The 16,694-nt window shown below is 43.4% G+C and overlaps 2 protein-coding genes across 2 annotated transcripts; one reads left to right on the forward strand and one right to left on the reverse strand.

Moving 5' to 3' along the window:
- Window positions 1-1,431: 1,431 nt before the first annotated feature.
- On the forward strand, window positions 1,432-10,684 carry LOC100834719 (double-stranded RNA-binding protein 4). The gene is made up of 5 exons (XM_003572106.3): window positions 1,432-1,594; window positions 2,868-3,139; window positions 5,290-5,506; window positions 5,622-5,958; window positions 10,286-10,684. Exons 1-4 carry the CDS (start codon window positions 1,519-1,521, stop codon window positions 5,900-5,902), a joined length of 846 nt encoding a protein of 281 aa, XP_003572154.1. The 5' UTR covers window positions 1,432-1,518; the 3' UTR covers window positions 5,903-5,958; window positions 10,286-10,684.
- Window positions 10,685-11,382: 698 nt separating this feature from the next.
- Window positions 11,383-14,705, reverse strand: LOC100824001 (probable transmembrane ascorbate ferrireductase 2). The gene is made up of 4 exons (XM_003574376.4): window positions 14,473-14,705; window positions 12,786-12,834; window positions 12,103-12,302; window positions 11,383-11,992 (listed from the first exon to the last, which is right to left on the reverse strand). The coding sequence occupies exons 1-4, from the start codon at window positions 14,620-14,622 to the stop codon at window positions 11,687-11,689; spliced, it is 705 nt and encodes a 234-aa protein (XP_003574424.1). The 5' UTR covers window positions 14,623-14,705; the 3' UTR covers window positions 11,383-11,686.
- Between the last annotated feature and the right edge of the window lie 1,989 nt (window positions 14,706-16,694).

Below are 16,694 nucleotides of genomic sequence, written 5' to 3' on the forward strand. Positions count from 1 at the left end.
TTCACCACATCGCTCAAGTCCAGACGATGCTGCGGCAACAGGGTCGTCGGCGGGAACCCAGGGCTGTCGTCGGCGGATACATGGAGAGGCTGTGGCGGGAACCCAGGGTCGTCGGCGGCAGGATCACGCTGCCGGAGGGGCAGCATCGACGAGGTGCCCTGCTGCGTGACGGGATCGGGATAGATGGGGTGTAGTTGTTGTGGATCGGGTGGGCCGTGGGAAGGGATGATGGAAAGGGATGGTTGAACAGGAAGGGCCTGTTTGGTTGGAGGCTTGATTACCATGTGAAAAAAAGACGTGGCTGAATGGAACCTTTTATGTTAAAGTTTTGTCACTGGTCAGGCTAGCCTTGTTGAGAGGTGTTTAGTTCATGCTTGAGCTGATGGTGTCTCTAGCAGTATAATGATTGCTCATGTCCATATTGTTTTCACTTTAAAAATACTCCATGTGGCAAATGTGGTTAACAATTAAAGATGCAATAAAAAACCCTCAGAGATTGCTAGGTTTGTGATTAGTGCCAGGCACCAGCTGCAGCATGCTCAGGTGTGGAAAATCGGAAACCTGATGCATGCTGGCAGACTAATCACACTATGTATATGGCCAGGTCAGGCTAGAATCTTTTCTCACAGGCACCAACCAAACAATCTTGTGGATGCTCTCAGGGACACCTTCGGCCAGGCATGATTCCTTCGGGACGTCATCCAAACAGGCCCTTACTACGTATGTCATCTGACATGTTCCAGGGTCCCACCGGTACAGGAGCAACTCAGGCCAATTCAAAAATCGCAGCAGCCACGGTCCACCTGGGCCATCCACTTGGTACAGTATAGACAATGTCGCAGTACAACAACCTGGGCCAATAGGCCGAGAATACTCATTTTGGGACTGTTTTTCACTACGTTGCAAGCATAAAAGGACAGCCCATCATTTCGAATCGGACTGACCAGATGAAGGGTACCGAGGCGCCTGTGTGGCATTCGAAATATGGACTTGTTTCCACGGAAAATGATGGGACCAGCAGCCCGCCCATTCCGGCCAACCAGCCATGTCCATCTTCTCTAGTTTATCTTTTTTTTTTCCTTTCTTCCCTGGCTACACCCTTTCCATGCCTTTTCTAGTTAAAAAAAACAGCCCGAACAAGCCCACGTCTCACATTCCCTCTTTTTTCCTTTTCTTCCCGGGCTGTACAAGCCCAATGTTTTTTAATTAAAGAAAAAGACTACAGGCCGAAACAGGGCTCGTATGCCTTCGGGTCTCCTTTTTGGCATCCAGACACGTGGGCCAGCCCAGCACAACTCGAAACGGTTTCGGGCCGAATCGGTCCGTGCCATGCCGTGCCGGGCCGGCCCGATGGCCAGCAGTAGCCGGACGGTCACGATTTCGGGCGTGCGGCGTGCCTATACCAAATGGCAAACACGCATTAAAAAAGGGTCTGCGAGGAAAATAATTTTTTCCACCGTCTCCCTACCACTCCGCGGTTCCGCCTCCAGCCCTCCGCACCGTCCGAGACCGACCGACATGGCCACGGCCGCCGACGCCCCTCCAGCCTCCCCTCCAGCAGCCGTGCTCCCGGCGCCGGTTCCTCTGCTCGTCGGTGGGCGCCCTCTTTCCTGTTCCTTTCGTACTCGCGCTGTTAATTTTCTTTATCGCTGCAATTGGGGCGGAGCCAGGGTTCCGTTAAACCCAGGTTATTGCTTCAAATCATTGAAATTACCGAGCAAGTCCCTGGCCAAATCCTCCCCAGGCCGTGTCCCGGGCAGCCCGGTGCCTGTCTCCGCCCTGCCGTACATCGTTCTTGGTTTTGCTGTCCGATTGCCGGATATTTTCGTTGTTTCTCGCGTATTCTCGTGGATCCGTAGGATCTCCTGTTGTACTGTTCCATTAGATCACTGGCCGTCATGGACTCATGGTAGCTTCCGATTGCTCGAACATTTCGAGCATGCCCTGTGCTCAACCAGCTTAGTCGGTTTGGATGGAGTGTATTCTTAGGGCTTGTTTCTATTCCACTTTCTTAGGACCTGTTTAAATGTAGGGTATTCTTTTTCTGAGAGTTTTACTCCCACAAAACATAATCCTCATCCAAACAAGCACTTACTCTGTTTGTTTGCAGTTCGTCAGATGTTTAGTTAATCCGGCTTGGCTGTCTTTACAGTTTCCTTCTATTGTAGCACATTGTACGATACAAGGATTGGATGCTCACGTAGGGATCAGTAAGAATTGCGTAATTTTCGCTTGCAGTTGTGTCCAAATTGTTGCATCATGATGTACAAGAGGTGCAATGTGTGTATTCTCTTGGTTTTAGTAAATAAACACTTATTTCTTAGTACCAAGAGGTTATTTACCTTCTCATTGCTGTGTCGAATGTTGTTCTCTGTAGCACCTGCTATTGCAATGTTAGCTGGGCTAAATAAATTGGTAGCACAAGTGCCACTGTGTTGGTACAACTACCAGATGGCATGCTAAATGCGGCAGTTTAACGTAGCTCTTCCTGTGTTAAGTGTGTCAGATTAAACTGGATAAGAGGGTCAGCACTGGATTACATGGGGGACTCTTAGCATAGAGTCACAGGCCGTTAGTTCGTTAACCTTTGCATCATTGCATGCACAACCGAACTCATTGCTGCTTTCTTGTTACCATGGTTGCATTGTAACATTTTCTAGCCAAATGATGTTTATTTCAAGTTTCTTGAGCCAACACCTGAAGACCACAATATCGTGCAAGAGTATTGCTAAAGAAAGTACCAAGAATTAATATGCGGTTTACTATGTATACATTCTCTGCATTTTATTTATAAATTATTCTGGAATGCCCACTCTCTTATGATAGAATATGCTCTATTGTACTTATTCTTGAGATCAATTATGCAGACAAATGCAATTATAAAAACCGCTTGCAAGAGTTGGCTCAACGGGCACATCAGAAGTTGCCAGTTTACCTTACTGAGAAGAAAGGCGACCATCATCAACCTGAGTTCAGAAGCACTGTTGAGGTGTGGGGTGACCAGTTTTCATCAGCTCGTACTCATGGTCGCATCAAGGATGCAGAGCAGGATGCTGCCAGAGTAGCCTATGAGATCTTGGTGGCGAAGATAATGGACGCTGATGCTGATGTTACAGATATTCTTGGGCTGATTGATCAGGTATTTTTATTTTTATTTTGGTTCTGTTCCTTCTTGTCGCTGTTTATCATCTTCTTATCATGTTTAAATACGTTCAGTGAATTGCACTTCAACATATCCTCAATCAGGTGACCTCATCATTTTTCTCTTTTGTGGTTTACCTTACAATAAACATCATTAACACAAGTTGGCGTTGTTTACCGTTTTCCACGTTTGCCTGGTTGTGTTATATTTTTCAGTCATGGTATTAATGACCTTGCCACATGAAACTGTCATGTGTGCAATTCCCTATAGATGCAGTGTTAGGGCTGAACTGGTTCCCTGATGGATGCGAATTAAATTAGGATCCATATCCTAATAGATTGAGTCTCAAACTCTAGTTTGGCCTCCTATTATCCTATATAAGGAATTAGGGAGGGGTGGTCTTCACTTTGCACTAGGGAACAATCAAATAAACAAAAAAAAAATCTACCTCCTGCCCCATCTATACTTCTGCTAGCTTTTCGAACATGGCACCCAAGCGCTGGCCTGCTGGTCTGCAAGCACCACCAGGGGTACAGGGCACAGGATATCTCTGAAACCCCGTTTGGATGTAGATATTGGAGCAAGGAATTGAGAATTGGGATTGGATATCCCCAATTCCGTGTTTGGATGTGACTGGAATTGATCGCTGGAATCAGGACCGAATTCCGAACCGTCTCCTGCACACTTCGCCCACTCATCCCGCAATTCCGACCCCCTGAGCTCTGTATTGCCCCAAATTCATCCCGCGTCCTCTCTCTCCCGAAAAGTTTTCTTCCCCAAACCTCTCCTTCCCGTAATGCAGAGGGGCGAGTGATATGACCATAGTGCGCGAGGCGGTCGACGGCAGCAAGCTGCGCACGGCGCAGGCAAGAGCTCTCTCCAGCCAACTCTCCCCCATCCGCCCGACCTGCCGTGTCCCCTCCGGCCCTCCCTGTCAGGTGTGGCGGTCGACGCCAAGCTCGACCCCAGCGTGAAAGTCATCGTCACCCGCCCTTCTCGGGCCATCGTCGCCCGTGCTCCTCCAGCCACCGGGTCGAGCTGGACCAAGCTCCCCGCCCCTCCCACGCACGCACATCCACGGGAGAAGAATTAGAGACGAATTAATCTCAGATCTAGGAAAGAGGGAGGGAGGAGGAGGACGTAGTCGACGCCCATCTCGTTGATGCCCTGCAACATGCTCTGAACCACCGCGGCCATGGATGTTGCTCTTCCCAGTCTCTCCTTCTGTAACCTGTTATGCTAGTGGTTCATGTTCAAGTTCCTAACTTATGCACGGTTCAAGGCCCTTCTCCTTGTGTAATTGATTGATGCATGGAGCATGGTTAAGTTCATAACTTGTCGTCCTATAACTTGATTGATGTAATCTGTTCTGCTAGGTGTTCTGTGTATCTGTTTCTTGATGTTGATATTTTTTCTTGATTTACATTTTCTCTTTGATTCCAAGTCGAACATACATCCAAACAGGGATTGGAATTGCCTCTTCTCTTTGATTCCAAGTATCAATTCCATGGGCAGCCAAACAGTAGTATTGAATTCAAAGCTCAATTCGAATTCCCCTCAGATTTGGTATTGGAACCCCAATTCAATTTGTTGGTTCAATATCTACATCCAAACAAAACATGAAAAGCAAGGTCTTTCCCAGAACCAGATGTTCGGATTTTGGAAATGCCAACATTTATAGTTTTAGGATTCAGAATGTGCTTATCTTGCAAGTGCAGATAGTTAACTCATCTGAAAAAATTCAACTTAGTTTATACTTTTCTTTATTGTTTTTTTTGGCAAAAAGTTGTGCATATTTCTTCTGATTCATCTATACCATACTGTATTCTTGTAAGATTATATTTTTGTTCTCATTCTGGTTTTCCATCTCTGTTTGGTGTTGAGCATTAACTGCTATTCGATATGTCTCAATTCAAGAAGAGAGGATCTCCTTGTCTTTAATTTTCAGATTCTAGTGTTGATCAGCTAATAGTACTATTTTAGTGTTGCATGTGGATGTTTAAGATTTCTGTCCAGCTTTCATGTTCAGGATCATAGGTCTCGTACAGTATCATCTATCATGATTTGAAGTTACCTTTTAATAATCATGCCTGAAATGAAGGAATTGATTTCTGTATAACTTTCATGTTCCCTTTTCTTCTGTTCAGGATGTGCTGTTCTGCAAATCAATTCTCAATGAATTTGCTGTTAAGACAAAAGCCACTCAGCCCAAATACTCTGTAGATCGTCCACAAGGAGTATCGCCCATATCCCTGTTTGTTTCATCTGTGGTGTTTGATGGGAAGACATATACTGGTGAAGCTGCAGTCAGTAAGAAGGATGCAGAGCAGAAGGCAGCTCGTGCTGCAGTCAAATCTATTTTAGGTAACTTTTGTTTCAATACTCATGGTTAAAAAGAAGGCTCCAAAACCTTTTTTTAACTTGTATTGGGAATTTGTAGGATTAGGAGTATGACTAATGATTCACTACGATGTTGCAGCTACAAAAAACACTTGTATGATGCAAATTATTAAATCGAAGGAAAACCTTATCACTGCGATCACAGCTTCTGGGTACAACAAAGAAAGAGGAGATGTAAGCCAGGAAAACTGCAATGCTCCAAGAAACGCTATATCTCCTTTTTGTCCTATTAAATTTGTGCCCGCTGTTGGATCTGCGTATCCAACCGTTGATCAAGGAGCCAACACCATTCCAAAAGCTGGTCCATCTGCCCAAGCTGTACCTGGTTCGAAGAAGCGCAAGAAGAACATAACTACATGACCATAGGCTACAGATGGAAGGGTTGACAAACAGAATCTCACCCCTTGCGACATGAGGCAAGTTTTTTTTCAGTTTATGCTATGTTTAAAATGATATTGAGTTTTTTTACCATAGGTCAGTGTTCTAAAGTACTTCGGGTTACAGAGTTTTAAGCCGGTTCTTGGAGATACCTTTTTTTTATTCATGTGGTCTCAAGCAATGAATTATGAACTATCTATTCCCATAGCTACCAGTTGGCAAAATAAAATTAATACCATCGTTTTGGTTTAACTATAACTATAGCTACCAGATTGTCATATCCGCAATCCATGTACCGGAACCTTGATTATTTCTTTGTTTGTGTGTTTACTTCTATTCTCCACAAATTTCTGTTTGGGTTTCATATCTAGCCTACCCCAACTTGTTTGGGACAAAAGGCTTAGTTATTGTTGTTATTGTTGTTTATAGCTAACAGATTGTGAGTCCATGTCGGCCACCATTCCCATCAACGCAACTCACTTCGCACAGATGGATCACATTGATTAAGGCTCAAAGAGCTAATATCTTTGCATGGAGAATGGTTTAATATTTTTTTCGTGCGTTAATAGAAAAGTTGCCACTTTGGTGTGATTTGAAAAATATGATATCTTGTGTTCATAACATTTTATGTGTCATGTCTTGTATCTTTCATATATGGGAATACATAGCCAAATGTCCCATGCGTCGCTACGGACTTCACCTTCCATGCAAAAAAATTATCCTGTGGAACTCCTATGTTTTCTTTCCAAAATCAAGAAATGGAAATATAACATGAAAATACAATTTGGCTTTTGTCTCTCGTTGATATGACCCAGTGCCACACCTTTCTACTCTAGTCTAGACCTACGGCTTCACTAAAAGACTCTTCACACTTAATACCCCAACCCGACATTCTCTCCCTCTTTCCTTTTTCAGTCCACCCCTGATGACTCACACACACGCGCGCACACACACACACACACCACTGTCGGGACCATGCACTATTGAAGCAAATGGATGGTGACAGGCAGGCGGCAGCATTGGCAGGCGCCACCATGCGAGTACCGTGATGTGATGGCAGTATGCTGCTGGCATGGAGCCAGAAATTTGGCACGATTGGGGTGAGAAAAATCAAAGCCACAAAAATGTACTCCATAGAAGACATATAGTTTCGATATCCAATACATATAGCGTAGCAAATAGAGTCAGGTCTATGTCTCTATGAACTAAACTGGTCTCGTCGTCTTGATCCGTCCTTGGAGGCAGCAAGGAAAATTGCCCTAGGCCGGCCGGTGGCGGCTGGGCGTCAGAGTCGAACAGACAAGACGAGCACATGCAGAACGATGGATATGAATCGATGTTTCAATCTCAGCGATCGGAAATACTGGTAGCACCTGGCACGTCCCATTGTCTTCCCCTGCTGGGCTGTTGGGCTGCTAAAGAGTGTATTGGGGTTCAGTTGGGGACAGCCTGGTTGGGGAGGGCGAAACTAAGTACTGTATCTGTTTACTTCTTCTTTTTTTGCGAGAAAAGTATCTGTGTACTTAATCGTGCATCTAACTAGTCGCTGTCAAGTGTAAAAAAAAAGGTCGGAGGCAGTGATGCCCCTGCTTTACCCCCCTCCCCCCGCTCCGTCCCTGCAGCTACCTACCTCGCCTTCGTACGCCATCTATGGCATGCTTCAAGTGCTCTGTGAGCAATAATGGAGGAAGATTATGAGTTGAGGTTAAAAACTCCATAGTAGCAATCTGGTGAGTTGATTTAGCCAAGCGCAGTAACTGAAGCCAGCCAGGAGGAGGCACACGCGCAACGGACCAGATAAAAGAATGCTCTGTTTTTGCGCGAACAAAGATGGTGGTGCAAGCTAGACCTGATAAATTAAGCCTTGCTGCATCGAACATGCCTTCTCAAATGTTAAACAGTAGCAGAGGCTCTGGCCAGTGTGTCAACAAGCAAAAAAGTTCAGTTTATTTTAGTCCAAACTGCATGCCGCTGGTGAGGACTATGATACGTTGTGTGCTGCAGATTAGCAGGGAAGCTCTATCTGCGAAATATCTGGGTTTGCCGATGGCGTTGGGGCGACTCACAGATAGACAGTTTGATCATATTGTGGAGCGAGCAAGATCTCGCGTCCAGGGATGGTGTGAGAAAAAACTCTCATATGCAGGTAAAGAGGTGCTCCTTAAATCAGTGGTTCAAGCTCTGCCGGCCTATTCTATGAGCTGCTTCAAGCTCACTAAAGGCTTATGCTCCAAAGTTACGGCTGTTATGTCCAGATACTGGTGGAGTGGATCACTTGACAAAAGAGGTATGCACTGGAAAGCTTGGGATAAGTTGGCTATCCCAAAGAATCGAGGCGGGCCTGGCTTTCGAGACTTTCAAGAGTTTAATGATGCTATGTTAGGAAAGCAAGCTTGGCGTCTTTTGGAAAACCCTTCTAGCTTATGTGCAAGAGTGTTAAAAGGGAGATATTTCCCTGATGGTGATATATTCTCTCCGCGACGTGTCCTCGCAGTGCCTCCCGGACGTGGAAGGCAATCTTATGTGGCCGTGATGTGATTAAGAAAGGATTAATCTGGCGAGTGGGTAATGGACAATCCACTTCTATCTGGACCGATCAGTGGCTTGCTGGGAGTCCTACTCGTCAGCCGCTAGGTACTCTAATCGAGTCGAATGCTGTGTTGGTTGCCGATCTGATCGATGTGAATTCTTGTGATTGGAAGGAAGAGTTAATAAGGGAGACATTTTTCCCTGCTGATGCTGATGCCATTCTCAGTATTAAGTTGCCTCGAAGCGGGGGCGACGATATCTGGTCGTGGGCAGAAGAAAGAACTGGCCTTTACTCTGTACGGTCAGCCTATCGGATGCTGATTCAAGATCGGGTTGACTGGTGGCGCATCCTGAAGGATATTATGCCATGTTTTGCAACTTTGACAAGTTGACATGTCATGGATTGTGGAGTTTGTAAATTATGCAAGCACTCGGATGAGACGATCTTACATGCCTTGATCGAGTGTGAGCATGCGAAGCTCTTCTGGGCAGAGGCGGTTCTTCAACGTGGAATCAAATTACCAAGGTTGCACCCAGCTTCTTGGGCAGGTGACATCCTCCAGCGTGATCTCCTGTCCAAAGAAGATGCTGCAGTAGCGATCACCGTCATGTGGTGTATCTGGAGTAGCCGTAACAATTGTCTGCATGGGAAGGAGAAGTTCCAACCGAAGCGGTCACTGGAACTTGTTGGTGAACTTGTTTCTGCCCTGGAGCTGCCAGCGTCAAAGCAGAAGGCTCCTGCTGTGAAGCATGTCTGGCGCTCGCGCCGGATGGCTCTTTTGTTGTGAACACCGATGGGTCTCTTGATCTGGTGAGTCGGCGTGCAGGTTCTGGCTTTGTTATCCGAGGAAGCCAAGGACAGTTTGTCGCCGCTGGCTGTACCTTGCATAGGGGCATCAATGACCCCTTCATGAGTGAGCTTCTTGCTTGCAGAGATGGTCTGGAGGAGGCAGCGCATAGGGGCCTTCAAAATGTCATCTTGCAGACGGATTGCTCAAATCTCGTTGACCTCTGGCATGATCCTCGACGGCTGAGGTTGGATGGTATTCATATTCTGGATGATCTGAAGATGATTAGCCGATCTTTCCAGGTTTTCAAGCTTCTCTATATTGGGCGCGAAGCAAATTCAGCGGCACATGTCTGCGCAAGAGAAGCTCTTAGCATAGATTCTCCTCGTTGCTTTGATATAATACCTGGTTTCCTGTCCGACACTTTGCGGTCAGATTGTAACTCGAACTCGTTTCAGTAATGAAGTCCGAATTCCCTCAAAAAAAAATGTCAAACAGTTTAAAGTGCTTTAAGAGTTATAGTTATAGATGCGACTCTTCAGAGGGTCTTATGCCTGTGAATACACAGACATAATTTTAAATATTTGCTGAAGTTCTTATAATGTCATGGGCGTACTGTTTATAGCTATAGCAAATATGCAAGGTCACCCTTTTGCACTCTATGCAATAATAGTTTTCTTCTTGGATGGAATTCCAATGCGGTGCCCCCCCCCCCCCCCCCCCACCACCTTCTTGAAACACATCCCGAGCATTTCAATTCATTTTAAAGGCTCGCCGTCTTGATTAAAACTAGATGAGATAATTTTGTATACGCCAGTAATATGTGCTGTTGATTAGGGAATTATTCGGATTATTTCCGTTCATTTGAAATGGTCATGACCTTGTCCAAGACCAGCTGAAATATTATTGAAATGTACTTGGACCACTTAGGCGCAAATCTGGTTGAGTAATTCCTTGTCCTTCTAGAAATCTTTGCTATTCCATCTTTTAGAATGTGCTGTTGTGCAGTGTTAAACTGAACTAATTGAGCCTCTTACTCGATCGGCAGGTTTACATGAGGCCTCGTCATCAATGGTGGTGGAAGTGAAGAGATTTCTGACAATGTGGTGATGATTGTGGATTATCAGTGGGACTCTAGATTCCGTGATTAGTTTCTGTGATGTAGCTTCGTGGATCTTCAGTAGCATCCTTGTTGGAATGACGTTTGTAAAATTAGCCATCTAGCCTGCAGGTTTCTATGATATAGTTTTGCCCCCTGTCAGGGACTCCAGATTTCTGTGATGTAACTGGAGGTTCTAATAGGTGGAATCCTGGTGCTTAACTTAATGCCATAATTAGCTTGTTGCTGATGCGTATGGTATGTCTTGGTTACTTGTGGTTGTCTGTTCTTCAGACAAGCTACTGAGATAAATCCGCATTACAATAAAGTTGGAACTTAGGATGCAAACGGATGGCAGTTGGTTGGCAGCACCTATATTTAACGATTGGAAACTTCTGAACTTTCATGGTAGCACCCGACTTAGTAGAACGACCAAAAAATTATGAATGCATTTACACAATAGAGAGATATGTATCAAGAAAAAATATCAGGTTCAAATTCGATCTACACATTGAGAAATATAAAAAGAGAAATGTTAGTGAATACAAACTCTGATCCTAAATTCTTGTTGTTTTAGTGCAAAAGTGAACCAGAACAAGGAGAACAATTTAGGATCAAAGGGAGTAGTACCATCTAGTACCTTTTGCTGCTCTTCATCTCAGAATTTCTTTTTTTTTTGTTTCTCAACTTGTGTGTTGAATTCTTGCATTTGAAATTTTGTAACATTTTTAATAGAGTGTCGGTACATACAGTAAAATACAGAAATTTTAAAAAACTTTTTAGATGTGCTCCCATCCCAGGGCTTGGGAGCATGGTAGGGCCACAAGCTATGGGGGCACTAAATATTTTGATTGTCTAGGATTGATTTGAATTTTGAAATTGCAGGGATCATACAGAAATGACTCTGTATATGGCTCTTCAGTTTACACGGGAACACTAGATATTCTGATACACCGGCTATGGAACAGCCACTTGGATTGATTTAAAATTTGGAATTGCAGGAATCGTACAGAAATGACTCATCTATTTAGATGGGAGAAGATAAATTGATAAACAACTGTTACTGGTAGTTATATCTCATATTCCATGGATAAAATAAAATGATCTTCCAGTCATGGCAACTACAGGAAAAAAAAATCATCTCTAACTTCTGTCGGCTCGATCAATCAGTTTGACTAGAGTGGATTGTTAAATCGTTGATAACAGTGAATTGAGTTAATTGTTAACTACCCAGATCAGAAAAGGAGAGCACACCCCAGAGTAGCATACAGATAAATATTCCTAAATTAAATCACATAAGCTGTAGTTTAGGACTATCTGCAGCTCAAGAACCACATGCTCCCCTTCCTCTCACTCGGAAGAACCTCGGTATGTGTCGATTTTGCCAGCTCCAGGGCTAACAACAGCAAGAATAACAAGAGCTCCCAGTAGTACCAGCAGCATCCCCAGTGAGTTCATCAACATTGCTTCCATGGAGAAGCGCCCGATCATTTTTGCAGTCTGCATGAAGATTGACTTCTCCAGAAGTCCTGAAATGCTTGTGGCGATGGCAAGAACGTAGAGAAATACACCAAAGAAGACATGCCAGGGGAGCAGCGATGCTCTGCCGCTCCGTGATCCACCAGGGTACCAGAAGGTCCAAAATCCACTAGCCCACTGCAGAGGTTCAATGATAAGGAGGAAAATAATTTGAAATGAATCTCTTTATCTCTATATTAAAAAAACACAGCATAACTACACGTGAGAGATTGGTGTCCCCTGCCTACCTGCAAGGTGAAGAAGATGATGCAAGAAAGTCCCAACCAGGAATGAAGTGTGTATAAGTGATCAATTCCCTTTTCGTCGTGGAACTTCCAGACAGCCCAGAGGCCAAGTAGACTCAAAAACATGGCAAGGAACTGCAACGAAAGGTGTACTAACTTCTTCAGTTTCTTGGTTCCTGGTACTGTTTTGTAAGCCAAAAGAGCTGCATGAAGCACCATAACTGATCAATTTGCTAATCTCTATAAATATGGACACAAGTATACAACAAAAACTTATAAGCTACATATCTGATACAAATTAAATAACTCAAATCAATTCTAATGCCACTGTCCTCGAACCGGTCTTGGAGTGGTTTCTGCTAGGTGCCACTTCACGGTTTTATTAGTTGCAAACCGAAATGGCCAATTTTAATATTTCAATTTGGAAAGCAAGTACTTTGGAACTCCACTCGACTGGAACAAGATAGGACTCATATCGAATTTCACAGGCAGAGACAGCTAAACTTCTGGAATACTGTGGAAGATGATTGGTCAATTTTTGCTTTTAAATTTTGCTTTATATTTCTGAACAGTACTTATGTGGAATTATTTGTTGGTTTGGGTGAATTAAATTATTGTATACCACCATACTAAGGTCATTCCAGCAATGAAGTTTTATTCCTAGTTCAAGAATTGACATCACAAACCTTCACCATTCAAGACTACCAGTCCAATCAGCATCAGCACAGGGTGTACCTGAAAAGAGAATGAATATTAGTATCATGAGAAGATGAGCTTGATATAAACAATAATACTTACTATCTAGTGAAAGTAATTATAACTACCGTCTTTGATTTAGTATGCCAGACCTGCACGACTAAGTGTTTCCGTGAAATACGGCACACTAATAGTTCATAATCACTTGAACAAAACTCCATCACTTGGTACTAACATTTACACGGTTGGCTGTACATTTACTTACGATCAGTCTATCGTTCATTTCTTTACTATCCACCTAAATTTCATGACCCCTGACACATCAGGTGCACATAAGTTTATGTCCCTAATTAATTTCCATCTTACAAAAGAAGTTTATCTCATGATAAAAAAATATTAGTTAGGCAACTGTATCTGCATTGGCATGATCATGCAACAGTTTTGCGGCAAATGGCATGGACCAAACCTTTTTCTGATGGCCATAGCACACAGACATGATTGAAATAATCAAAAACTTGCACGCTGATTGCACATAAACATATTACATAATATGTGCACAACTGCAAATATGTACAAACACAACTGCAGAAATCAAGTACTACACAATAGTAAGTAGTTCTTTTCTGAATGGATCTTTTCTTGTTTATTTCTCAGTTGAATATCTAACACCAAAACTTTAGTGGAGTTTCAGAGTTGCCATTTTCCAGTCAGATTTTCAACTTCTGCACAGACGCACGTTTTGTCATGTGTTATTTTCACAATCCTAGTCTCACACCTTCTAAACAACAAAAAGAAAACTAGCCTAGGAGAAGATTACCTTCCTAATTTCTATTTCCAGGGTTAGCAACTAAGACTTGGTGACCACTACCCAACCTACTGCTCTAGTCCCATATCTTTTTTTTTGTGACAATCTAGTCCCATATCCTTGACCCCAACTGAAAGGAATAAGGAAAAGAAACAAAATTCTGCCCCCCGATGTACAACAACCCCAGCACCAAATCCAAAACGAAAAGAAATGATGGAAAGAAGAAGCCTTTTTTCTGTAAACTTCACAAGGTTGCAATGGTGATAGGCCGCAGGAACTTAAAATAGCCCTTGATCACATAGTAAGTATTCAGTAGTCACTACAATCACCTGTAGGCTTAAATTTCCCACCATACGTCCAAACCAAATCTTTTGAAATGCATCAAGCTGTGATGCTACAATTTCAAGAATTATTCATCCTTCCAGTCCCAGCTTCTTACTTTCCCACTAGGAAATATTTTACACGGTACTGTGGCGGAGCTTCTATAGAGCCATTGGGTTCAAATGAACCCAATGAAAAAAGTAATTCCTTCACTAATTTAGTCTTTGTTTTGCTTATTTAGTGAAAATTACACCATAATTAAACGGATCAAAGCCAATAGCCTAATTCTCTAACTTCATCGGTACTATGCCTCAAAGAATCGCAGTGCCCAGAACCATTTCTTCATGATAATCTGAAGAGACCTGGTCTAGGTTGGTCTTATGGGTTGCTCCGTGCAAAATTGTGGAAGGAACCCGATCAAAGGGCACAGAGTAGTCATCAGGGAGAAGGGGGCGGGGCTAAACCCCTAGATCCTGAAATTTCCCACTAGCAACGGCAACGTAAAGAAGTAATCCAACCGACTTGGCGACAGAAAGGAAGGGTATAGTTACATTGAAGATGAGGAGCTTGTCTTTCTCCGAGGAGAGCGCCATGCCGCCGCGGAAGTGGATGGCCCAGACGAGGATGGCCGCCGCCGCGACCACACCAAGCAGCCGCGCGATGCCGAACACCGGGAACCTCACCGCCGGTGCCGCCGCCATCGCCTCCAATCTCCCCGGCGGCGAGCCGAGATCGCGAGATCGAGCGCGTACAGTTCAGGAATCAGGACTGGCAATTGGCAAAGCAAAGAGGGCGAGGCGTTGACGGGTTTCGGGCGAACCCGACTAGGAATACGTCTTCACTGTTGGGAAACCGTCTATCATTCGACGGGCTTTCAGTGCAGCTTTTACTTTACTGCTCACGTAGTCAGGGAGGATCCGATACTGTTTCCCAAATGGATACCTAATCTTTTTTAACAAAATTCAAATACTAAATACTCCATCTGATTCTAAATTCTTGACTCAAATTTGCCCAAATATGAATGTATCTATTTTAAAAAAGTCTAGATACATATAATATTTTGACAATAATTTAGGATCGGAGAGAGTAAGATAGATGGACGTATCTAGTGTAAACCCTCTTCGAGTGCGCGCAAACTTGCAAATTTTTATCCTTAACCATCCGATCTATAAACGTGTATAAATGTATCGTCCATCACTTAACACAATTTCAAGTTCCTATTTGTTCTCCTTAAATAAACCATCTGAAAAAGGATATGAAGAACATTTAATTGCTACCTGCTCTGCTGTTGGAACCCATGTGCAAGTCCTGCCCCCAGTTTTAACCATTGCACCTTTCAATAACAAGCAGGTAGATGAAAACATTTCACGTCTACATATCTCTCTTGACAGCAAGGAAGATGTCCCGACTCTAGTTCAGTTTCTAAAAATTTTTAGCCAAACATTTTGAACTAGCAATTCTCTAATGGTCTAGAAACGAAAGGTATAGTAAGTCCGGTTGACTTTTCCGAAAACATGAAACGTACTATGTGCAACCAGCCAATAACACTACGCGCATGTTGTGAACGTCTGTCTTTATACGTGTTTCTAAAAAAACAAGCAATAACATGATGCACAAAGTTTGATAGATAGAGCCAAATTTCTATTTCGTTGAAACGGTGACAAAAATTTATAGTTGGAAGTTGACAAGTTCAATATTTTTTATGCTAGGACAATTTTCATTACATAGTTAATGAAACATGATTGATATTTCCAAGTTTGAATTTATTCTCATGTTAATTTTCATATGGCTAGTGCAAAGACAAATTTTGACCACATTTTAGTGATCCACTAGCAGTGATTGATTGGCCCGTTTGGAACAGACGAGGGCTGAGTTTTCACCCAGTCTCCCGGGGACTGAACTAATTAATGTACAGTACGTACATTTTATTTATTTTCTGAAACAGTTGCTTGGAACTCGTTGGTTCGTTCCGAATAGGTTCTGGACCATGGGTGACAGACACGGCCTCTGTTTAGGTCCAAATCTGAAGGAGCTTTGAAGGTCTCTCTCCTCATTTATTTTTTATCTTTTGCATTACAACAAACCGTCTGGAGAAATAACATGGACCTTTAAATGAGGACCGTGCTTAATTGCTACCTGCTCTAAGAACACTTGCACTACACATGTGCAGGAGTTCCCCTGAGTCTTAACCATTGCACGTTTGAAGAACAAGCAAGTAGAGTACTTCTATATATCCCTCTCAATCGCCAACTTCCAGACTCCCATCTCACGCACAGAACTTGTATACATCCCATTCATGCTATCCATCGTTCATCGTCCTATAAGATCCCTCCTGGTCAGGTTTCTAGGAATGAGATGCATCAGGTGCGCACACTTGCTCACGGGCATGCCTGTTCACCAATCACCATGGTCCATGGAGACAATGCTTGAGTGAGAGTCTAGCGTAACGGGTGGATAGAAGCTTTAGCAGATTTATATCTCATTGTAGATGTAATCCACATATTTTTATCGGTATGTCGTGTATCTTCATTTTGCACTTTTGCATGGAGTTTTGGCAACCAAATTTGTAAAGTGTCGATCGAGGGTTGTGCATGTTGCATGCCTAAATGCCCGGGCAAAAAATAATAACTTTTCCAAAAAAAATTAGCAATACATAGGGAACCAACACATGACTACAAAAATTGTCGTCCCTTCAAGTTCACCTCTGACGCACATAGGCAAAGCTTCAGACGAGAGAATTGTCAAGGATCAGACCCGGAAGTCCGCCATTCAA

This window comes from Brachypodium distachyon, chromosome 3 (assembly GCF_000005505.3).
Source record: "Brachypodium distachyon strain Bd21 chromosome 3, Brachypodium_distachyon_v3.0, whole genome shotgun sequence".
NCBI classification, from domain to species: domain Eukaryota; kingdom Viridiplantae; phylum Streptophyta; class Magnoliopsida; order Poales; family Poaceae; genus Brachypodium; species Brachypodium distachyon.

Coding starts and splice junctions, on each gene's coding strand:
- LOC100834719 (XM_003572106.3), top strand. CDS start 1,519: ATGGCCACGGCCGCCGACGCCCCTCCAGCCTCCCCTCCAGCAGCCGTG. Junction 1,595..2,867: donor GCCGGTTCCTCTGCTCGTCG/GTGGGCGCCCTC, acceptor TCAATTATGCAG/ACAAATGCAATTATAAAAAC. Junction 5,507..5,621: donor TGCAGTCAAATCTATTTTAG/GTAACTTTTGTT, acceptor ACGATGTTGCAG/CTACAAAAAACACTTGTATG.
- LOC100824001 (XM_003574376.4), bottom strand. CDS start 14,622: ATGGCGGCGGCACCGGCGGTGAGGTTCCCGGTGTTCGGCATCGCGCGG. Junction 12,303..12,785: donor GGTAGTCTTGAATGGTGAAG/GTTTGTGATGTC, acceptor TGCTTCATGCAG/CTCTTTTGGCTTACAAAACA. Junction 11,993..12,102: donor TCATCTTCTTCACCTTGCAG/GTAGGCAGGGGA, acceptor GAACCTCTGCAG/TGGGCTAGTGGATTTTGGAC.